Genomic DNA, 25,654 nt, shown 5'->3' on the forward strand with positions numbered 1-25,654 from the left:
GAAATGATCAGAAAGTCCTACATGATGTCACTCTTCCCAACAAATCCCCAGATGACCCACATGTAAATCTTACACCTGTCTCCAAGGACTAACAGCTAAAGGAAACAGTTAAGAAGAAACTCATTGACAAAGAACGTATATTTGCTGGAGGTTTTCTTGGTTTGAACTTTGGGGAACTAGATAGGACATGAAATCAGGCTCCGAAATCTAGTTAGCTGAAAACCAACTCCAAGAAGATTGAGGTGATAATACTCAGAAAGAGAGAAGGAAATGAGTCTGATAAAAAGACCACAAGCACAACAGATCCAAAGAAGTATATCCTGAAAGCAACTGTGTTCTCTGATAAACAGCCCTCATTTAAAAAAAAAAAAAAAGTTGTTCTCATTTTCCTTCAAAGCAATTCAAGGTGTTCACAGGATAAGTAGTACCCTGGGCCCCACTGTACTGGAGGATAAGCATTTTCTCACATCAGAGTTAATGTATTGATCATGATACTTTGATGAGATGACTCCTGCATATTTGACTGGAGTTGGATAAAGATCATGCCAACTGTCCCTAAGTGGGACAGCTGAACTCATGCACCAGTACCCAATGCAAATCATGTGCCTAATAGCAAATACAAGGGGTTCCAGCTCAATGCCACAGAGACCATTCATATTTGCGCCAACTGGGAGGAATAAGGATAGGTGATACTCAGCTTGGAGTCTTTCAGACACTTGTGGAAGATGATCTGGCTGAAGCCACACAGACTGGTATCCTGGTCCCTTCCTTATTTGTTGTTTAGTCACTAAGTTGTGTCCAACTCTTTGCAACCCCATGGACTGAAGCCTGCCAGGTCCCTCTGTCTACAGGATTCTCCAGGCAAGAAAATTGGAGTGGGTTGCCGTTAAAATTCCCAGTGTGACTTTCTGTGCTCTTGTGAATCCTATCTATACTGGAAACTCTACACAAAAGAGAACAGAAGGACTTATGTTTTCTCTAAAATTAACCTCATAACTTTGCTGCCCTGATTCTTCCAGACCAAAATGAAAATCATCCATTTGTAACAATTATTGTTGGTCTTAATTTTCATAGAGCAGGCTTTCACTCTAACTAGTAAGAACCAAGAGAAAATTGCTCTTAATCCCAAGTGGCTCAGTGGTAAAGAATCCACCTGGCAAGGTTCAATCCCTGGGTCAGGAAGATCCCCTGACCCAGGAGGAGGAAATGGCAACCCACTCCAGTATTCTTGCCTGGAAAATGCCACGGATGAAGGCATGAAATCCCATAGACAGAGGAGCCTGGCAGGCTACAGTCTGTGGGGTCACAAAGAGTCAGACATGACTGAGTGCACATGCAAAGATACTGCATTGTAAGGCCCTTAACCATTCAAATCTACCCTAATATCTCAGAATGCTAGGACTCCTTTTGTTTTAAGGGCTCTGCTGACTTTATATTTTTATCTCACAGTGGCTGGTCTGACTCAGCTGGAAACTACTGAGGCAGAGTTCACAGAATCCTTTGACATGAGTTGACATATCAAGGTAAGATCATTATCAAGTAATACAGTGTTATTAACAGCAACAATACCCCTGTATCAAATAAAGGGAGTTTTGTCTTTTAGAACCAAACAGATTAAAATATTTTAAACAATCCAAATGAAAAATCACAGAAAAAGTGATTTTTGTATGGCTCTAAATTTTTGTACTACTGATTTTTGTATTATGTGCACAATTCACATACTACAGAACCGCTCTCCTTCACGGCTACAATACAGGTTTCCCTTGCTACATTTCCTTTCCTTTATTTTAAAAAGTCATTTTCAGGGACTTCCTTGGTGGCTCAGTGGACAAGACTTCATGCTCCCAATGCACTGGGCCTGGGTTCGATTCTTAATCAGGGAACTAAGATCTCACATAAGGCTGCTAAGCCCATGCACTCTAGAAAAGACCAGGTGCTGCATCAAAAACCCAGCACAGCCAAAATAAATCATAAAAATTAAATAAATAAAAAGTCATTTTCCTTAAAAGAAAATTCTTTTCTTCTGTACACTTCCCTGGTGGCTCAGAGGTTAAAGCGTCTGCCTGCAATGCTGGAGACCTGGGTTCGATCCCTGGGTCGGGAAGATCCCCTGGAGAAGGAAATGGCAACCCACTCCAGTACTCTTGCCTGGAAAATGCCATGGATGAAGGTGTCTGGTAGGCTAGAGTCAAGGAGATCACATACAGTCATACACGACTGAGCAACTTCACTTCTCATGTATAACCCATGCAGACTGATGGTACTACCATTTACCCCTCACCACAGCTAGAAACCAAAATCTAACCTGGACTTCTTTCTCTCACCCTTCACAGCCAATCAAATCACCAAGTCCTATAGACTTTATCTTCTAAACATTCCAATCATCTGGTCCTTTCTTTCCAACTTGATAGCCAGAGCATTGCTGCCAGCCTCCATCATGCCTCCACCTGGAAAATCATCATAATTTCCTAAATTATCTACTTGTTTTCAGCTTGCCCCATCTAGTCCATTCCTTCCTACTTCTGTCAAAACAATTTTTCTAAAGTGCCTTCAGAATACTAAATTCCCTCACATGGCATTTAAGGCTTCTCACTTACCAACCAACGCCTGCCCCTCAATTTATTGTTATCCCCATTAAATGAACACCTCCTATACACCAGGCTATATGCTAGGGCACTCGAGATAACAAGGTTAGACACAGATGGTGATCTAAAGGAACTGCATGTGAATATGTAATTACAGGAGAGAAAAAAAAAGGTTAAAGATGTAAATAGAAATATGAACACAGGAGCCCAGAGAAGGATGCAATTAACCCTGTCAGGGAGGAAACAGGCTGAGGTCAGGAAAGACTCTACAGGAGGCAATGAACAAAGAACTCTTTGCTCTTTCAAAGAATGAACAGAACTCTCATGATGGACATAAGCATGAAGATACAGGATAGTACATTGAGGAAGATATAAATTCTGCTCTCTTCAAGGATCGCCTTTTTTAGTAACCCTCCCACCTGCCTCCAGTCAAGGTGAGTAGGGAGTTGGATCTCCTCCTTTATGTATTCCTTTGGACATATGGTAATTATCATAGTTGGGTTTCCTTGTCACAGTCTCTTGTAGCAGACTTAAAAGATCAAGAGAAGATGGAATATCTTGTTAAAAAACTCTGGATTCTTAATGTGCACAGTGCCTGCACGTGACACAACGGTCAATAAATGCTTGTTGAGTGTGTGGTTTTATAATATTTTGAGCAATAAAATCTTAAATTAGAAGATACTTTGCCTCTTGGTTCATACAGTATACTTGACAAATTAAGAAGCCTTTCAACAGACTGAAGACAGACAGCAAGATTGTAAAGTTACAGCAGATTCCTTCTAGATCAAACAGACTGCTTTCTCTCTAAGCCTGGGTGGTGGTGGTGGTGGTGCTGTTCAGTTGCAAGTCATGTCTGACTCCTGAGACCCCATGGACTGTAGCCCACCAGGCTTCTCCATTAATTGGATTTCTCAGGCAAGATTACTGGAGTGGACTGCCATTTCTTTCTCTGGGAGGATCCTCCCAACCCAAGAATCGAATTTGCATCTCTTGCATTGGCAGGTGGACTCTTTGCCACTGAACCGCCAGGCAAGTCTGAGTTTACTTACAGGTAACATGAAGGTGTCATATTAAGTGACTGAATCTACCTGCATAAAACCTTGCATTTGTCCCTACCCCTTCTGTCTAATTCCACAGGCATTTCCTAGAACAGATTTTTTTAAAGAAGTTTTTTCTTTTTTTGGATGTGGATCATTTTAAAAAGTCTTCGTTGAATTTGTTACAATACTGTTTCTGTTTTCCGTTTTTTGGCAGAGAGGCATGTGGGATCTTAGTCCCTGACCAGGGATCAAAAACCTGTACCCCTTGCACTGGAATGCAAAGTCTTAACCACTGGACTGCCAGGAAAGTCTCTAGAACAGATTTTAAAAATATATTCAACTGGAATGACAAGAGCCTTCTCACTAGACTTCCTACCTTCAGTCTCTTCACAGCAATTCATCTTCCACATTGCCGCCATATTCATTTTCTGGCTCCAGTGATTTTCAAAACATCCCTTCCCATCCCACAACTGACTAGAGAGAAAAGTCTAACCTCTGCAGCCTATCCTCAAAGTTATCTACCATCTGACCACAGCATACATTTCCATTCAACAAACTGGTCTGCTATTATTCTCCATACAGGCTCATGACTTCTCACCTCACATTACTCTCTCCTTAGAATGTGCTTTTCTATCTATAAGTAGGAAGACTTAAACAGAAACTCCAATTCTACCATTTACTGATTGATAGTAAACAAGTTATTTTAACTTTGAGTCTTAAGTTCTCTCATCTTACTGATACTGTTTGGTATCAAGTTGTTATGAGGACTAAAAAATAACATAATAGGTTGGGCACATAATAACTAATCAAAAAGTGATAGTTTTTATTATTACTATACTTCAAGGCTAATTCAATAGCCACAATCCTAAGATGTTCAATATTGCTAATGATTAGAGAAATGCAAGTCAAAACTGTAATGAGCCACAACCTTACACTGGTCAGAATGGCCATCATTCTGACTACTGTAGACTACAGTCTACAAATAACAAACGCTGGAGAAAGTGTGGAGAAAAGAGAATCCTGCTACATTGTTGGTGGGAATTAAGCTGGTGTAGTCACTATTCAAAACACTAGAAAGGTTCCCCAGAAAACTAAAAACAGAATTATCAGATGATCCAGCAATCCCACTCCTGGGCATACATCCAGACAAAACAATAATTCAAAAAGATATATGCACCCTATGTTCATAGCAGCACTGTTCACAATAGCCAAAACATGGAAACAACCTAAGTGTCCATCGACACTTGTACGAGTAAATAAAGAAGATGTACTATATATAGATGCACAAATGATATGTAATTGTATATACATACACAATGGAATACTACTCAGCCATAAAGAGTAAAATAATGCCAACTGCAGCAACATGGATGCAACAAGAGATCATTGTACTAAGTAAGTCAGAAAGAGAAAGACAAACTGTATGATATCACTTATATGTGGACCCTAAGGTGAGTCACTCTGGAGAAGGAACTAGCAACCCACTCCAATATTCTTGCCTGGAGAATCCCACAGACAGAGGAGCCTGGCAGGCTATAGACCATGGAGTGGCAAGAGTCGGACACGACTCAGTGTCTAAACCACCACCACCACACCAAAGTGAGTCACTCAGTCATGCCTGATTCTCTGCAGTCCCACAGACTGCAGCCCACAAGGCTCCTCTGTCCATGGGATTCTCCAGGAAAGGATACAGGGGTCGTTTGTTATTTCCTTCTCCAGGCGATCTTCCTGACCCAGGGACAGAACCCGGGTCTCCTGCATTGCAGGCAGATTCTCCACCGACTGAGCTACCGGGGATTACTTGTGGAACCTAAAATATGCCGCAAATGAACCTATCTACAAAACAGACACACAGACATACTTGTGGTTGCCAAAGGGGAAGGAGGGTGGAGGGGGTATGGACTGGAGGTTTGGGGTTAGTAGACACAAACTATTACATATAGAATGGATAAACAACAGTGTCCTAACGTATAGCAAAGCACACTATACTTAAGATCCTGGCATAAGCCATACTGAAAAAGAATAAATACATGTGTTAACTGAGTCACTCTGCCAAAATTAATAAATCACAAATCAACAGTTCTTCAATAAAAATAAATCTATAAATGGCCAGTAAATATTTGAAAAGATGATTGTATGCTCAACTGCTCAGTCATGTCTGACTCTTTGCAACCCCACAGACTGCAGCCCATCAGGCTCCTCTGTCCACGGGGATTCACCAGGCAAGAATACTGGAATGGGTTGCCATTTCCTTCTCCAGGGGATCTTCCCAACCCAGGGATCAAACTCAGGTCTCCCGCACTGCATGTGGATTCTTTACCAAAAATGTCACCAAATGGTCAGGAAAATTGAATGAAAATAACAAAGTACAGTTTTCACCCACTTTATTAGTAAACATTAAATTGACTATTAATAATCAGTTTTGGTTAGGATATTAGTATAGGAAAGACTCACAACATTGGCAGAATTTTAAATTAGATTTTTCTTTAAGAGCGGTAACTTAAAAGAAAAAAGAATGGTAACTTAGCAGTTTGTAACAACTTTTAAATGTATGTACCTCAGACTCTAAGTTCTACTTCTCAGAGTTTATCCTGAAGAAATACTGAGTCCCCATGGGGAAAACTAAAAAGAAGCGACATTCCTAATAAAGTCCTCCTCCCAGCTGGAAGCAACCTCTCGCTCCTTTAAATTCCTCATAGGCAGTGTTTACTTCTCTTAAGATAGTTATCTTTGCTTTCTATTTTGTTATTTGGTTGTTTATAAATCTGGTTGCAGATACATCTTATCTACCTGGTGGTCTTTCAAACATTCTGAGAACAGAACCCATGGCTGATTCACCTTTTTGTTTCTCTTAGTGCCTAAAACAAAGGCACTCAAGCACTGATTAATGTATAAATTAAAAAAAATCTTAAGAATTATACTTTCATTTTCAGATGAAAAGATACACATTAAAGAATTCATATAAATGCACAGAAAAGTGTTCATATCCCCTTCTTCTCTTCAGGATAAGTACAACAGGAGGCATAATGCTTCCTGGATTATTTTAAAACATACATGGTTGTCCTCACCTCATCAAGTGGGCACTTGATATCCAGGTTGCTAACAACTCAAAAGACAGTCTGTTCTGACCTAAAAACTCAAGGAAATGTTCTAGTCTTCATGAGAACTCCGAAAATACATTCCCTGTCTCCCTCAAGTGAATTGAGATCTTAGAAAATTGCCTAGGGCTGACTGGGCTAGTCGTTGCAGACACAGTTCCCCTCTTTGTTGGGGCTGAGAGGCAGCCCTCAAGATGCCTTAGAAACCATACATGATAGGCCTACGAACTGGCAGGTTTTCTTAGTAAAACAGAGAAAACACTTTCACATAATTTAAAAGGGAATCTGAGGATTCTGCATTTTTCAATGCCAATGCCTGGTCTGAATATTGACTACTATTTAATTTCTCACCTCTCAAGTCTTACAGACAACCCTTTGGTGATAGAAGCTGATGGTTTCCACACATGAAATGATATATGCAATCTTCCTGAAGATCTGTATCACATGGATACTCTTACAGAAAATGGAACAAGTAAGACTCTCTTCCCCACTGGAAAACAGTACTTACTTTGCTGATGTCAATTTATAGGAACCCAGCAATAGAACTGATCCAGCATTAATTCTTTAAATACAGGATCCTGGCTCTTACAAAAGCCTTAAGATCAAATGGACTGAAAAATCAGTACGCTAGCAGGAGAGGAATGGATTCAGTATAGAAGTGGAATAATCAATGACCTCAGAGATTTCAGACAAATCAGATTTTCTATTGAAAGCAGAGATATAAATATCACAAACACAGCACAGACACAGAGAAACAAAAGCCTCCAACTCAACTTTCTGTTTGAAAACTTGTTAGGTCTAGAGAACTGTTCAAACCACAGCTGCTAATGGTTATGGATTTGGCAATCAAAATGTCTTTGTTAAAAAAGAAAAAAAAGGTTTTAACTGCCTTACTATTGAGGTTACAAACCACAGCCTTGATGCACTGTTGCAGTCAACATCCTCCCTGCTGTTTTTGAGAGCTTACATCTGCTGCTGGCAGATAAAACCCTGGCAAGGCATGGGCTGCTTCCAGGGGAATACAGAAGAAGTCTTAACTAGACTGCTCTCACCTACCTTTCTTTCCTGAGTTGAGGCTACAGCCTTTTCTGCATTGCTTCTAACTTGTTTAGGTTGATCAGTGGCCATTACTCAGGACAACCGACAGTCTAGCAGGATTTTTTTCCTGGCACAAATCAGCCATGCCAGCCATACTACTTTTAAAAGATAAAAGGAAGACGAGTTCTTCGCTCAGGGGAAAGCATTTTAAGCACATATTTCTAAAGCCACTTATAGTGTAGTGCACTTGATTTTAAACAACCACCAATAAAACCTTTTCTGTTATTTCTTTTAAGGAACTAAATAATCACACTATGCCCAAAATAGTGTATTTTAACTTATCAAAGAAAGGCCAAGAATGAAAGCTCAGGAAGTAAATTACTGACTTCCTTTGGGGACGAAAAAATTTAGGAACAAGATGGAGAGATAAAATATGGTCCCAAGTCACAAAGGAGATTAGTTTCGGTTAAAATAAAAATTACTAGGTCTACGCAGGTTTTCAAAGAAAATGCAATTCAACTTGGTGATGAGGAATGAGCATGAAGATGCAGAAAGAAGACATAGGTCAAGAAACTGCTTTCTGGATTATTGTCCCTCAGTGAGCTGATCTATGAGGACCAAGAAAACCTCAAATGTATTTAGACCAGCACTTGCTAACTATATATACCACAAGATACTGGTATGTAAATATGAGGGGAGTGGGGGTGGCAGGGGGTGGGGTTGTGGTCAAAAAGCTATGATAACATTGTATACTATATTGATCAAATAAATCAGAGAATTACTTCAGAGAGTCATAATGGACACTAGCACATTAAGGGCTCTGAGAAATTCTGCAGCAAACAAATAAATTTATTAAATCTAAAAAAATTTTCCAAATCTGCATAAATTTTCTATGCATCCACCCCTTACTATGCAAGAAAGCCCTTACTCCTTTCCTTCTTTTCCCCCAGAGAACACCTATGCCGTGGAATGGTTTGGGAAATGCTAGTCTAGAGCTATTATTCCTGAACTCTCAACTCATTCTTGAAAAAATGAGAATAACGTTAGTAAAACAGACTAGGCAATCACAATTCTTACATCACAGAACCCTAACTCAAACAGAGACAGGTGGATGACCAAAGGTGCTTGGGACATTTTCCAAAAGACAGCCAAATACCAAAGCTACAACCTGTCAAAGTGGTAACAGCCTTATCCAACAAATAATCCCCTAAAAGAGCTATTATCAATTCTGGATACATTCATGTGCTACTCTCAGAAACAGAAGGGGGGGGGGGGGGGGGGGGGAACAATGGGGAAAAGCCACAGCAAAGCTGACCATAGGGAAAACAGATATGGGGCTCCTGTTTGATGGAAGTCTCGTGGCTTTTGGCATTTGGGGATACTCTAATGTCATACACATCAGGAAAATTCATAAAGAGTTGCCAGGACCTCCAACTGGGAACACATGGAGCATGTACTTCTGGGTGTTGCCCTCATCATCCTCAGGATAAAAGACAGAAAATAAGCTCAAGGAGGGGTAGTATGCTGACTGAAATAGAGAAATTCTTGAGACACCAATAAGATTTATTCTGTTAACTGAGTTTCTAATTTCCATACACCTTGTAGTACTCTGGAGACTAGGATTACAGCCTCCTACCCTTCTCAACACAAATTTGTGGCAGAAAGAAGATTGGTTAACTGCCTAGAAACTGAATTCATTTGACCCTGAATCAAGTGGTGGTCTGCCTGATCAACAAATGAGGTAATAAAGGAAGGCCCCTGGCCAAAACCCACCACACACTGGGCCAGATGCTCCTGTGCTCTCTTTGAGAATGCAGCAATCCTGCGAAGGAAATATGACATATCAAGTGACATTAAGCTCTTCATGGATCTCTAAAACTGTAAAGTCTACATCAACATAAGGAATTTTCACAATTATTATTTTTAGAGTGAAAAAAAAGGAAAAAGGGAGGAGAGGAGAGAAGACACTGAAAAAATGGGCAAAATGTCCACAGATAGAATCGGCACAAGGGTGTGGAAAACAAATGGCCTCCATGTATCTGCAGTTTTGCCCAGGTCTAGATCAGGTACTAAGGGCAAAACAAAAGGGCCGGAGTCAAAATTCATACCGAATGAAAGCATTATACTCACAAACACAAAGTAATCAGAAAAGCGCTGAGGAGGCAATCCATAAGAAACTGAAATACAGAAAACTAGAGGGATATTAACTATTGGCTAAAGCCTGTGAGGAACGAATAGAAAAAGTGAGATGGATGGGAACAGTTTTGTTGTTTTTTCAATTTATTTGGCTGCCCTGGGTCTTAGCTGTGGCACATGGGGTATAGTTCCCTGACCAGGGATCAAACCCGTGCTTTCCACATTAGGAATTTGGAGTCTCAGCCACTGGACCATCAGGAAAGTCCTTGGTTTTTCTTTTTTCTAAGCAGACACTTAATTAATAATGAAAGGCAATTAAGAGTTTCTGAAAAACAAAGAATTAACTGAGAAAATTAAGGTGAAGAACATATTAAGTACAGTGGTGGAACCCCCTACTGCATAACGTAACTGTTTCAAAAAACAGGAAAATCATACTTTTAGGTAAGACTCTTTAAGGAGGGGACTTTCCTATTTTGGATTCCTGCTAGTCTGAGTCTTAACATACGGATCTGAATTTCTAAAGTTTTCCAATTAAGCTAAAGTCCTTCAGCTCCCTCTGCTGTTCAAAGCTGAACTCTGCGCTTTCTGCTCAGTCGTGTCCGACTCAGCAACCCCAGGCTCCTGTCAGAGGATTTCTCAGGCAAAATACTGGAATGGGTTGCCATTTCCTTCTCCAGGGGATCTTGCCAACCCAAGGACCGAACATGCACTTCTGGCATTGGCAGGCGGATTCTTTACTACTGAGCCACCTGGAAATCTTTAGCAATCAAAATAAATGAAAATACATACAAGATGCGTATACAAACACAAACACATACCCAAAGATGGCATGGTCCAGGCAGGCAGAGTTCAAACATACACGTCTTTCATGAATTCTCTAGGCTGGACCAAATGTTTCAGAGTATATAACAAAATCTACCATTCCCACCATCTACCTGAAATAATTCAAGGAATAATGAACAGTTTCTTCCCCAAGAACAGGAAAGCTTTATTAAGGAAAAGGCTTCTACACTCATTAGTCAGATTGTGGCAGTAGCTTTTTAGGCAGAAATGTACAGGTACCAGTCCTCCACATCATCGCTATATTTTTGTTTGTTTGTTTCCTTCTGCTGTGGTCTTTTCTCTCTCCAGTATTTCCTCCTTAGGAGATTCTCCTCACATGTCTAAATTCAGTTTCTAGCTCCTTACCATATACAGGATACTCTGAGCTGAAGAAGCTACAGGACAGCTATCCTGGCAAATCAAGCATCTGTCCAAAAGAAATGTTCTTTACTCACCTGATCCTTAAACTGCTTCTGGGATAAGCAGTCAATTAGGTCCACACAGCCCAGAAGACAGCCTGATGGATAGTCGTTGGGAAATTCCACATCTAAATTGAGAGTAACAGAAGGATTATATACATTTCCTTCTTTGTGACCCTGGAACTCACAAATCTGTTTTCAATTCTGAGTAAATTATTTTCTCATCTGTTTATAGACATAAGGAAAACTATCAAGCTTGTTACCTAGCATAATTGTTTGAATTTTAACAAAAAAGTTGGTTAACTGGCTTAGTCCACTATCCACATCCTAAGCTATAAGAAAATAAGCCTCAAACCACTGAAGTTCAGGGACCCCACAACTTCACTTCAAACACATCAATTCCACTATACTCAGCTGGATCAGACTAGAGTTTGGTAGTGCTGGGTTCCAGAAATTTGAGGTTTCAAGAGAGCAACTATAAAAAAGTAGTAAAAAAAACACATAAGAATGTCAGAATACAGATTTTAAAGAACCCAATCATATCAGTCAAAACAAAAAGTTCTTTTTAAGGAAACATGCACTTCTGATTCCTAAAGCTTGATTTCTTAACTTTTAAAGGTGGTTCTGTAATTATTCTCTCATTTTACCTTCAAAACTACTATATGCATTGAATCAGGGAAGGAAACCAAGACAACCAATGGTCAGAAATTTATATTCTATTTTTTAGGATATAAATTTAGAGTGCTTGCAGTGATTCTCATAACTCACTGCTGAAGTCAACTAACTTTGATCTGTCCAAATCTGATTGCAGATGTCTATTTGAGTCACTCTCAATGAAAAAAGGTCTTATTTGTGGTTGTTCTTCCCAATCTAAAGATCTCAGAATTTATAGTAGTTATTTTACTCTCATAATAACAAAAAATATAGAAAATTAAGACTCGTTGGTTGATTCCTGGCGCTGGGAACTGAGATTTTTCTTTGTCTTGTTTGGGGACTTAATGCTTTGAATAGCTGTCCATGATTTGCCACACACACACACAGTTTAAAGTCCCTTTCAGCCAAAAAAAACTCCCCAAAAAGCCACAGGAAGAAGGAAGTGAAAGAGGATGAACGTCAGTGACTTCTCTCCACAAAGTAAGACTGAAATTAGAAGAGTATGTGGCTGTTACCTTTCCCACGGAGGAGGAGATAAGTAGTCTGGAGTTCTGAGACTTCTTGAGGAGAGGGTCTTTTTGCTGTGGATGCTATCCAAAGTCTTCCTCTGTGAGGGGTGTACCAACTTCTGCCCTCCACCCTTAAACAAATACAAATTTAGCGGGAAGAATCTAAATGCTAGTGTCTACTGAAAAAACGTAGTGATGCTTTGATTCCTAGTATGTGGAGGACTGGTACATGGACATTTCTGCCTAAAAAAACTATTGCCATGACCTAGCTAATAACTGTAGAGTCCTCCTCCCATAGAGGATCTCACAGGTTCGAGCTAAGTCGCTCAGGCATGTCCGACTCTGCAACCCTATGGGCTGCAGCCCACCAGGGTCCTCTGTCCATGGTTTCTCCAGACAAAAATACTGGAGTAGGTTGCTATTTCATTCTCCAGGAGGATCTCATTAACATACAGCAAATTATCCAGGTGAGCCAAGAGATTTACAGATGATATATCTCACCACAAGGGGTATTTCTGGTAGAAAAAAAAAATTTCTCCTATAATACCTTTCACTTGAATATGAACCCTGTTCCCTAGTTTTCCCTTTCATTAGAACAAATCATCTCTCTCAGATCCTATTTTTTACCTATCTCTGTAACTCAGAAATGAAGCTTTCACCAGCCTTTGGACCTCCACGATCCAAATCTTCCGTTTTCAAAGCATCCGAGATGTACCACAAAAATTAAAATCCCTGCCTTTGAGTCATAAAAGATTTGTTCATTGTTCTCTAACCTGACAGAAAAATCCCCACCCACACATAACTCCTGAAGAATAGTACTTTCACAGTTACTATTTCAGAGTTTAACTAGATAAAAATGCTATCATCTTTAAATTGCAAACACATTAATTTATATTTTCCAAGTATTTTATAAGGGTTATATTCTTTGTAGATAATTAAACAACCTGTTAACTAATTTGAAAGAACCTTTAAGTGGAATAACAAAATGCAATCAAGAGAATGTTACAGCTATCTACTTTCTAAGGATTACAAAAGATGTGTCTCCTTTAGTTTCTACAATACAAAATAAAGTAGCCGGATAACATAACCCTATTATATGTGCCTTATAATGGGAAACAGAGAAATTCTCTTATCCTTAGTTTTCTAACAGAGATGAATTGGAAGAGGACCAGGCACGTGGTAGATAACCAATAAGTGGAGAATGTATCAATATATTTCTTCCCTCTACTCCAAATGATCCCAAGGGATACTGGGAAAATAGTCTCACAAATGTGGCAGAACCACCCACTTTGTTTCTGTGGGATTAGCGACTGTGGGTTGGATGCTGTTCATCCTGTTCTTTTCAGTGAGAAAATATGGATAACACAGATCCAAAATAAGATGAGAGCAATATAAACATTCTGATTCCCTCAGCAAAAAGCAAGCTGTTTCGTATTCTACTTTGGGAAAGAAAGACACCTCAACTGCAGAGAACGGAATAAGAGCAGACATCTGAGGGCCCAGGGACCCTGGAGCAGCAGATTCACATGCATTTGTAATGCCACTTTGTACATGGATTACAGAACATTTAGGAGGCAAAGCAGCAAAGGCGGACTTTCAAGAAGGGAGAAAAATGGTAATGCACCTTCACAGAAGGTAAATCACAGCTAACAACATTAAAGCTGAAATGACTGCTCCTAAGTTCTGATAATAATTTTCTTTCAAGAAAGCAGAGAAATGACTGAAGCTTACAAAGTTAAGAGTTGAAACAGCACTTTGAAAACCAGAACTCTAGATCCACATCCGGCACTAACTAGGCTTTGCAATTCAGAGCAACCTATTGGGCTGGTCAAAATGTTTGTTTGGGTTTTTTGTTTTAGGCTTCTCTTGTTTTGCAGCACAGGCTCTAGAGTGCCCAGGCTTCTTCAGTCGTGGCTCATGGGCTTTCTACTTGCAGTGCACAGGCTTAGCTGCCTCACAGCATGTGGGATCTTGACCAGTGATGGAACCCCCATCCCTTGCATTGCAAGGTGGACTCTTAACCACTAGACCACCAGGGAAGTCCTCATTCGGATTTTTCATAACGTTATGGAAAAATCCAAACACATTTTTTGGTCAATCAACACTTTGCCTGCTTAAGTGTTTAATAAGACTGTAATAATACTGGACTGAGCTACTTCAATACGGCTACTGTTTTGAAAAGTATAAAATTGTATTTAAATATAAGGCATTATTATTGGGATAAGTTAGAACACTGGCAGGGATATAAAATTCTAACAGATAAAACAAGAAGGAAAAAATAGGTATTTGTATCCTCACACTCACTGCAGTATTATTTATAATAGCCAAGACGTGCAGACAATGTAAATGTCCATCAATGGATGGATGAAGATTATTCAGCCATAAAAGAAAATGAAGTCTTACACTTGCCACCATCTGGACCAACCTTGAAGAATTATGGTAGAAAGATAAATATTTTATGATCTTACATTACATGTAGACTCTAAAAAAAGCAAACTCATAAATACAGTGATAAACTGAGCGAAGGCAGTCACAATGTACAAACTTTTAATTATAAGATAAATCCTAGGGATATAATGTACAGCACAGTGATTATAGTTAATAATATTATACTGCATATTTGAAAGTTGCTAAGAGAGTAGGTCTTAAAAGTTCTCATCACAAGAAACAAAAAAATTTGTAACTATGCAAGGTGATGGATTTAAGACAAATATATCATGGTGATCATTTTGCAAAATATACATATATATGTAATCATTATGTTGTACACCCTGATGATGTTTTATGTCCATTATATCTCAATAAAACTGGGACAACAAGGAAGAATGAACATATAATAGTAAGTGAATGAAGAAAACCATAAACATATATATACATATTATGACCTCACTATGTAACAATTTGTGAAGGATAAAGAATTTAAACAAACACTCCAAAATTATAACAATAGCTGTTTCTAGGCAGTAGAATTGTAGATGAGCTTTCTTTTTCTAGCTCATTTTCTGTATTTATCAATTTTCTGTTTACATTTACAAAAGTAAAGGGAACAGTTGAACTCAGAGGAAATATATGAAACCATGGAAGAGTAAGCTATCACCATTACTCACGTGTACGACTTTATACGACCTCTACCTATCCTCACTACTCCTCCCCACTTTTTGTAGAAAAGGAATTTGTGGTAAAACAGCTTCTCAATATGGTTATTCACATTAAAAAATAGATGTACAGATAGAAAAACAAAGTCATAATTAGGCTAGTGACTTTAAAGAATTAGTAAATAGGCATAAGAACTCTGAATTTCCAATAGGATCAAACCATTAAGGTTGCTGAGTGCTATATTACAAAGGCAAACGCAAGGGAAGTTTTCTCAATAAACTTCATTCCAAAGAAGAAAAAACTTACATTCTGTTCTTTGTTATGACTAGGATCTGTGGTCTTTCTAAACTCAGTTTTTTAAAGCTATTCAGTAAAAAAAAAGTCCATAACATGCATGAATACACTGCTTAAAGTTCTATGTGCTGAAGGGTATCATAAATCATTGCTAGGCTGGGAAGAAGAATCCCAATCCATAAAGCTAAATCAAATTTACGTAAAATCTTTCACTGTCAAAATTCACTTCTGTCCTTACCTTTTAATCCCTCGGACAAGCAGAGAAGCCCAAGGCTGATGCATAGAGAGGCACCAGCCGCCATCAAAGCCCTCCTGAAATTCTTGGTCCTGGATTCGAAACTGATGCCGACATGAGCTGAACTCTAGTCCTGATCCTGCTGGATGGAAAGCCTTCTTCTGTGAGGCCGCACCCGTCTGGTCTATCCACTATGCAAGAAAGAAATCAAACACATAATTTTGTCTGACAAGGGAAAAATCTGGAATAGGCCTACAAAATGAGATGAATTCTATTAATATGGAATCATGCTGGGAACATTCTCTTAGAAAAATGTACCCCCACCTTTGTCTGAAACAAAGTCAAAAAAAGTGGAGAAGGTATAAATTCAGTAGAAGTCCCAGGTATGATAACATGGTCCCATCTTAAGGATAATGCTGAATTCTCCAAATATAGCTTCCTAATTTCAGCAAGAGCACAACTATCAGACCAAATAAATGATTTGAAATTATTAACACTTTAAATGTATTAATGATCCATACTGGATTCTAGAGAATTACCAAATACAGTTCTATCAACCAAATGAAGGTTCAACATTTTGGTTCACATGTTCTTCACATGCTTAAGGAACTGGGTCACATACTGTTACCATGATAAAGCCAAACAGATGCTTCCAGGGGGCAGAGGTTCTGACTGTTGGATGTATGAAGTTATTAATACTCTTATACTGCAATGAACAACTTGTCCCCTAAAAGAGAGGATGGAGCACACTGAAACAAGGCTCCCATCGTATAAAAAGAATACCAAATTACAGGGTACGGATAATTATAGGAGGCTAGAGTCTTGGCAGCAGTTCAGTCAGAGAATGACAAAGGGTAACACTTCTTCCTGAGCAAGCAGACTGAGTGCTCTGAAATTTATTTACAAAAAAAGGGGCTCTGTTGGCATGATGAGGTTCTCAGTTGTGTTAATTTATTAATCTTTCATTTAATAATTTATAGGGAAAACAAAAATGTTAGGAGGGTAGAGGCTCTAGGCAATCATTTAACCCCTAAGATTTCAGTTTTCTCAACTGTAAAATGATGGAATTGGACTAAAAATGACTGTAATTAATTGTCATAACTAAAAAAAAACAAACCACAAACATTTCATTTATTGAGTACTTAATGCAGCATATGTGAAAATATATAAAGTAGGAAGACATATAAAATACAAAAAAAGATAAGGTTCTTGCTTTCAAGGAACTTAAAATCCTAGTAGAAGACAGACACTTAAATAACTGTTCAAAACATAAGGCAGATATGAGTAATGATGACACAGGGATTTAAGTCCGTAAGTAGGAACACAGAAGCACAACTGATCCATTATAGGGGAAATAAATGATTCCAAAAACTGTTGGTATTTGAACAATCCTGAGGCCCAAATTCTCTGGTTCTATCTCTATTACAGTTCTAATTCATATTACCTGTTTTTCTACCCCAGCTACTGTTCTAAAGTAATCTTATTGTCTTTTAATAATACTATTTGAGAGTCTGCTAACCCATCTCATCTCCATTTCTAACCTCTAAATAACTCTCTACTGCCCGAGTAACACTAACCTGGGCCCTCATCGCCTTTACACTATGCTAGCTCAATCACTGTCCTAGCAATTTCCCTGCTTCTGTCCTACTTTTCCCTCCAATCCACTCTCTACACAGGCATGCAAGTCATGCCAGTCTTCTGCTAAAACTCTTCAAAGACTCTTTCCTGTCTGTGTGTGCTTAGTCACTCAGTCGTGTTCAACTCTTTGTGACCCCATGGATTGTAGCCGGCCAGGGTCCTTGGACCCATGGGGATTCTCCAGGCAAGAATACTGGAGTGGGTTGCCTTGCCCTCCTCCAGGGGATCTTCCCAATTGAACTCAGGTCTCCCGCATTGCAGGAGGATTCTTTATCATCTGAGCCACCAGGGAAGCCCATTGTCTTCCCTGTCTACTTTAGAATAAAACCAAACTCTTAACACATAAGGGCTTTTATGTTATGATGTTACCTACTATACTGGAGGGAGTAGCGTCCCTCTCAAATTTATGCCCTCCCAGAACTTGTGAAATTGACCTTATTTGCAAACAGATGTAATCAAGCTGAGATAGAGTCGATTAGGGTGAACCCCAAATCCAGTGACTGATACCCTTACAAAAGGAGAGAGGAAAAAAGGATAGAATACCTAGAGACAAAGACATAGGGAAAAGTCCATATAGAGGCAGAGGCAGAGAGTAGAGTGATGCAGCTATAAACTAAGGGATGCCTAGGGCCACCGGAACCTCAAAGAAGCAACGAAGCACTCTCTCACAGAACTTTTGGAGGAAGTGGGGCCCTGCCAACACTTTGATTTCAGTGTTAAGAACTGTGAGAGAATAAAGTTCTGTTGTCTTAAGCCAATCAGTTGTGGTCTTTTGTTACAGCTGCCCTGGGAAACTAATACACTTAATAGTATAGTTTAATCTCTAAGAATACTTAATTACTTGTGGTTCTCCCAACCTACAGTGCTCTCAAGCTGCTGAGAGCCTTTGTACATGTTATACCATCTACCTAGAAGTCCCTCCCCAAATCTGTCTGCTTATTCATCGCTTAAGTCTCTTCTCAAACACCATTTATTTTGTGACTCCTGTGAGTTTATGATCTCTCTCCTAATGACATGTCTATTATAGCAATTATCTTAAGGAACTGAAATTCTTTGTATTCAAACACATCTTCCCATTAAACTTCAAGTGCTTAAAAACCTCAAGGGTTTTTTACCTTTTAATTTTCCAGCACTTAGCAAAGAGGGCTTCCCATGTGGCACAGTGGTAAAGAATCCACCTGCCAATGCAGCAGCAGCAAGAGACTCGGGTTCGATCCCTAGGTTGAGAAGTTCCCCTGGAGTAGGAAATGGCAACCTGCTCCAGTATTTTTTGCCTGGAAAATCCCAAGGACAGAGGAGCCTGGCATGCTGCAGTCCATGGGGTTGCAAAAAGTCGGACACAACTAGGCATGCATGCGGGCATTCAGCAAAGAACCTGGATAAGTACAGCGCTGCATGAGGATTTCCAGTTAAACTGTCTAAAGCACTGCTCTGATTGCATCTCTCTGCTTAAGATCATTCTATGATTCACATTTACGAAATAAAAATGTGCAAACTTTCTAGCTGAACATTTAACTCTTTATTGATCTGACTCTACCTACTTAACCGCACTCTATTTCTATGAAAATTCCTTTTATGAGTACTACATTTGTAGTCTAAATTCACTATTCCTTATATAGTTGATGCTTGAATGACACAGGTTTGAACTATGTAGGTCCACTTATACGTAAGGTTTTTTTTTTTTTTAATAATAAATACTATAGAACTACATGACCCGTAGTTGGTGTAGATGTAGAACCTACTGTGGATGTGGAACTACTTTACCGAGGGTCAGCTAAAACTTAAACACAAATTTTTGACTGTGCAGAGGGCCACCACTCCCAGTCCTCCTCTACACTGTTCAACCGTGTGTGTGTGTGTATACTTCCTATGCCTTGCTCCTACAGTTAATTCTGACTGGACTGTTTTTTTCCCACCATCCCCAAACACCATTTACTAGGATACTTACTTTCAATGAATGCCAGCTTCCCTATAAAAGCCTCTTGTACTCCTCTCAACTGTCTTTCCCTCCTCTGGGTTTCCACTGTACTTATTTATATCTTTACCAATATTAGAACTGCCTATGTAATCTTTTCCACTACTAGTCCATGAGTTCTTTGAGGACAGAAGCAGTGTCTGGTTGATCACTTACTTCTGGGATTATACACATTAGACGCTCAATGTACTTAATGTCAAAATGTATGACAACGATGAGTAAGTGAATTAATGTATTAATTTAAAATACAACACTAGGGGACTACCCACATTCTATAAAAGAAAAACAAAGAGCATTAACAAAAGGACCATGGCAGCACTGTTTAAATCTCTACGCGTGTGTGCGTGCTAAGTTGCTTTAGTCGTGTCCGACTCTTTGCAACCCCATGGTCTGTAGCCCGTCAGGCTTCTCTGTCCATGGGATTTTCCAGGCAAGAATACTGGAGTAGGTTGCCATGCCCTCTTCCAGGGAATCTTTCCAACCCACGTGTCTCTTACAGTCTTCTGCACTGAGACCATAGGCAGGTCCTTCACCACTAGTGCCACCTGAGAAGCCCTTAAACCTCTAGCATACTTAACAATACCTTCTCTTTGGTAATACTCATATGGAAACTTGTCACAAGTGCTGCCAAAAAAAAAAAAAAAAACTGGCCAAACTGGGTCAGAGAATAAGGTGGGTAGGAGTATTAAGAGGGCAGATTGGTGCCTACAGACTATGAAACAGGCACACTTGAAAGAAGAAATATCTGGGCCCAAACTTTTCTCACCATCAGTTAGAGCAAAAGTCCACTAACCTGGGGAGGGGGCTGGTACAGGTTGGGATTCACCAGAAGTCCCAAAGGCTCTTCAGAAGATCTATCCAGTTTGGTCAGTGGTTGGTTCAAGGTTCCATTGGCAATGGCATGTATTGCCTCATCTAGTCTGTGATAACAAACCAAAGGACACAATAATTGGCAATGTCCTATGCTCAGAATATGCTTAGTTGGCACACACATACGACTTTTCATTAGTAACAGAATTTCAAATTCAAAGAGGGATCCATGGATGACCTTCCCTACTCCCCCTACTAATTTCCCCTTCTCTTCTCTGCACTCCAAGAACCCTAAGGAAGAAGAGTTAGTAAAAGTTTCAGAACACTAAGAAAATAGGTAGCACACATTATAATCACTTGTTTTTTAACAACATTATTAAAAATGCCAAGATTAGAAAACTTGCCTGGAAACAGTCTGACCCACAGAAGAGTATTCTAGGGCAGACTATTTCTCAACACGTTCAATTATTCTTCTGCCTGCTCAACAGTCCCTTCCCATTCCTCTATGCTGATCTGAATTCTATCCTTGCTTCATGGCCCAGAATTTCTAAGGAATCCCACCACCCACCCAGCACAAAAGTACTTATTCCTTTCTCTGAAGTCCTGCAGCACTTACTATTTAAACAGTCACCAAATATACCCCATGTTATCCTGTGTCTATGGTGTTTGCTATGAATATTCGGCTCTCAACCTATAAAAGAATGTGATGATTTCAGTTAAAGATTATGGAACTAGTCCTACTGGTTAGTAAGTGATCACAGGTCCTGCAAGAACCGTATCTTACTCTGCTCTACAGCTCTTCATTACTTGCTGCTGTACTACCGTGTTCCTGCTTGACAAACGTTTGTGGATGATGGTAATTCTACAGGACAACATAATGAAAAGGTTCTACTAGCAGGGAAGGCTGAACCTGACCTTGAATACAATTAAAGAGGTATTTGTTAGGAACTTCTTACACACAAGGCACGTTAAAAGGGGGAAGAGATCAGGGTTTTCCTGCCTTCAGGAAGCTTTGACTCTACGTGGCAGGTTTAAGCACCTAAAATAATGATAAACAAAACTTAAGAGGATGTAATTATTACTATGAGACAGATACAATCCATCTGGTAGTTACTACTTATCATCCCATGTGTTGTACCAAGCAGGTTCAAAGGGGAAGCAGATGTTTGAAAGGCAAAGTTGGGAGAAGGATTTCCAAAGCAAGAGAAAAGCAGAAACAAAGATATGAAGCTAAGACAAAACAAAACAAAACAAAAAGTATAAGAATTTGACGTTAAGAAGTGAGTCTAAAATAGGACAGGGATAGTGAAATTTAAAGGAGGGAAACAGATTTAAGACACAGTCCACTGGTTAAGGACATCTAGAACTCCAGAATCTATTGAAGAAAAAAATACAAATAGCTACTCAATACATTTTAGAATGCTCACACTTACTACCATACAACCAAAGGGGGAAAAAAGTGAATGAAAATTATGATGAACTACCATTTTTTATGTATCAGAATGGCAACTTTTTTTTTGTTGTTAAGAAACAGACGAAGAAACTAGCATCTTAGTAACTAGTGTCAAAAAGTCAAAAGCTATGCACAATTTGAATTTTGAGATAGTGTCCAATTTTACTTCTAAAAGGCTGTACTGCTTTTTATTGAACATAAAAATGATTTTTGTTATAAAAATGGTCCATGCATATTATGGAAAACACAAATTAATATAAAATGAAAAATTCCTATACCCATCACCCAGAAATAATTTTTTCCTTGTATTTGTGTATCATACATGCAATAGTTGAAAACAAATTTATGGAAGTTAGTGGTAGAATTTGCCTTAAGGAGAGAATAACTCTGTTTAGGACAAATCTGTGATGGATCTGCCACAAGTCAAAGAGAAAGGTCAAGGACTGGGTCGAGTAGAGCATCACTGTGTTCGCCTGTCTCCAGTTTTGTGCATGTGTGCATGCACGTGTGTGTAACAGAGAGAGGAGAGACAGAGATATGTATGCCATTTCCAAACGTGTGGAATGAGATATCCACACATTTTCTTTTCAGTGCTATGCTAGAGTTAACATTCATCTTTTCTCAACTCTATATTCAGTGACTTCATATTGATAACCTGAAACTGACTGTGATGCAAGTTTTATTTAATAAACTTTATTTTTTAGAGCAGCTTTAGGATCAAAACAAAGCTGGACGGAAGATTCAGAGACTTCCCATTTATCTCCTGATCCCCCGCCGCCGCCCCCCTGCCACACACACAGCCTCTCCCATTATCAACTATCCCTCACTGGAGAAATACATTTGTCACAACTGATCAACCTACACTGACACATCATTATCACCAAAATCCATAGTTTCCATCAGGGTTCATGCTTGGTGATGAGATTTGGACATTTTACTATTCCCCTCCACAGTAAGAGAACATATTCATATTATTGGTCACAGATTATGCAATGTTATAAATTTTAAGCAACTTAATGATACATTATGTTTCAAAGCCTGCATTTCCCAAATAAGAAGCTGAGCATCTTTTCAAATGTTTATTGGTTATTTTCGCTTCCTTACCTGTAAATTATCTGTTCTTAGCCTTTGCCCATTTTTCCATCGGATGTACCTTTTTAACTTGCAGGTCTTTATATAGTATGAGCATTGCTTTTCTGAACTGTTAAAACTGTTTAAAATGCTTTCTCTCAGTCTTGTACTTATTTACATTATTTAAAATATCTTAGTCTTTTTGACTTTTGGGTTTTGTATCTTGCTTAGAAAGAGCTTTATTATACCAAGACATTAACTATAGTATAAATTTCTACTATTTTGTTTCCTTCTGATCCTTTTTATTTCTTTTGTATTCAACTTTTTTTCGGTGTGGGAGGAGGTGACACTGTAGGGCTTATGTGATCTTAGCTCCCTGACCAGGAATCAAACTGGGACTCCCAGCAGTGAAAGCTTAGAGTCCTAACCACTAGACCACTAGGGAATTCTCTTGCATTTAACTCTTTAGTCAAACTTATTATCACAGCATACTTTACTTTAAAGTAGAGATTTTTTTTTTTTTTGAGGTAAGAGATCTAATGTAGATTTTTTTTCAAAGCTGGTAGCCCTTCGTTTATTCAATCCTTTTCTTACTGTTCAGAAAAGTTTTATGTAACTATAAACATACACCCATACACACACAGTGCAGACATACAGGTGTCTTTTCTGGATTCTATTACATTTCATTTATCTATTCCTGTGCCCAAAGTGTACCTCATTGCTTTAAAAACAACTTTTTATAAAACCACAGTAGTTATCTAATAGGACAAGTTACCCTCACTGATCATTTTCAAAATTTTCTTAGCTACTCGTCCATGTTTCTACTCCAAATGAATGTATTACTTTAAAAATTAACAAAAACAACAAACCCATTAAAGGGTGGGCCTGGGGGGAGGGCAAATCCTTTACAGTTAAAATTCCCCAATTCTCTCAAACCTTTCTGGTTTTGCCCACTTACTTGCTGTGATACTCAGCTAGAGGATCTTCATCTTCCACAATTTTCCTGCCTGCAAAATCAATGGTGATCTTCTTAGAGAGGCGAGAGGCATGTCGAAATTCTCTCAGCTCCTCCTCTCGCTTCTGTATGGCCTCCCGCTCAATTTTGGACAACCACTGGTTAGAATCACTAGCAAAGTAATCTGACTCATCATCAATGACTTGGGTCCTTCGAATGCTAAGGAAAGAAAAAGAACACATGGCAATTAGCTCACCTGTTAACAAACAGGGATGTGACTATTGGGAAGCTGTTACAAGTTGCTCACTCTGAAATGCTGTCCTGAAGTTATTGTTTCAAATGTAGATGCTCCAGAATGTTCCCAAACCAGGTCAAGCTCTGACTTCCAGCTTCTGTATATACCTTACTCCCACTGCAGGCTCAGCTCTTAGAACGAATCTCACCCTCGGGCAGAAAAGGACACAGCACCATATCCACTGTCCTCCTATTTTCCTACTAGTCCAGCCCTCACCTTCTTATAACTGGGCTTATGGGTCATTTTGCTGCCTCTGAATTCATGTCTTGGCAGCTTACTCAATAACCTAGTCTTTCTACAATCTGGACCTAGACTACTCCTGCTAGACCCAGTTGCTGCCACTTCGCTTAGAAACTGGACTTCTATCCTGGACTCTCAGTCCTGGAGCTTATTCTTAGGATATCTTATTAATGCATTACTAATACACGTCAGTTCCCGCCACCTCCTCCACCCCGTCCCTAACCTCATCCCCAGTCCCTCACTTAATATACAAGGGCCAAGTTCCAAGATAAGACAGTCAGGCTTATTTCTAAGATAATACCAACAAAGAAATTAAGAACTAGAGGGAATCCTGATGACCCAACTCTCTCCTTCTATAGATAATAAACCTGGGCCTCAAAGAAGTGACTACTCCAAAATCACAAAATCAGTCTCAAAGGAATAATTAATAATTAGTGATATACATAGGCATAGGGAAATACTGAAAATCAGATTCTGATTTCAATTTTCCAGGACTCGGCTAGAATTATAAAAGTTTTAAAATAGACTGAGAGTGGTCCTATAAACAAACTTACATAATGAAATTAGTGCCCTTGGAAACACACTGACATAAGGGAAACATCAATAGAGAGAGACTCTTTTCCAGTTTCTGTTTATCAAAAAATGTGCTCTATTTCTAATGATAAATTTCACTGAGTAAGGGTAAAAGTGATATTTAAAGATCTTGTGATGGGCTTACTTAGGGAATAGCTGTCAAAGTATATCTCATGTATTCCTAGCAAATGATTTGAAAGTAGTAGGTATATATAACCAAAGGATTATAATGCCAGGAATAGACATATTCAATGGCCACAGTAACAGATTCAGGGTCTTTCTAAGGATTCCCACATGGCTACTTGAGAAGTGAGCATGCACATTCTACTCAAACATTTTTACCATTAATTGGGTTTCAACATGTATTTTGCCCAAAATAAGAAAAAAAAATTAGAACTAACAAATCTATAAACCTATCTCCTAAAGAAAGGTGAGAGGGCTAAATGACAAAAGCGCAGGAGTATAAAACTCAATTTAGGGACATTATTAAATCAGAAAATAAATTTAGTGTCAAAGGAAAAAGGGAGAGTAAGTCATGTGTCCCCATGAGATGGCATTAACTCTCCCAGAGACAGCTTCTCATGGAGTATCCAGCCTACGTTGACTGAATTACTGAATGGCTTCAAGTGCCACAAGTGGGGAATTCCATCCAAATCGACTTTCCAGGGGGTACACTAGCATTTGACAAGAAACAAAACATGTTGCAGGCTAGGTCCTC

General features: G+C 39.1%; 1 protein-coding gene across 2 annotated transcripts in view; it reads right to left on the reverse strand.

The window, feature by feature from the left end:
* The window catches only part of TRIP4 (thyroid hormone receptor interactor 4), a 50,561-nt gene that overhangs the window by 11,476 nt on the left and 13,431 nt on the right, over positions 1 to 25,654 (reverse strand). For both annotated transcript variants that reach the window (XM_012181364.4, XM_012181362.4), the window contains exons 7-11: positions 23,832 to 24,047; positions 20,333 to 20,459; positions 15,930 to 16,117; positions 12,308 to 12,432; positions 11,175 to 11,266 (exon numbers count right to left, since the gene is read on the reverse strand). In XM_012181364.4, the coding sequence (XP_012036754.1) occupies positions 11,175 to 11,266; positions 12,308 to 12,432; positions 15,930 to 16,117; positions 20,333 to 20,459; positions 23,832 to 24,047 (748 nt within the window). The remainder of the gene's footprint in view (positions 1 to 11,174; positions 11,267 to 12,307; positions 12,433 to 15,929; positions 16,118 to 20,332; positions 20,460 to 23,831; positions 24,048 to 25,654) is intronic.

Source organism: Ovis aries, chromosome 7 (assembly GCF_016772045.2).
Source record: "Ovis aries strain OAR_USU_Benz2616 breed Rambouillet chromosome 7, ARS-UI_Ramb_v3.0, whole genome shotgun sequence".
Taxonomy (NCBI): domain Eukaryota; kingdom Metazoa; phylum Chordata; class Mammalia; order Artiodactyla; family Bovidae; genus Ovis; species Ovis aries.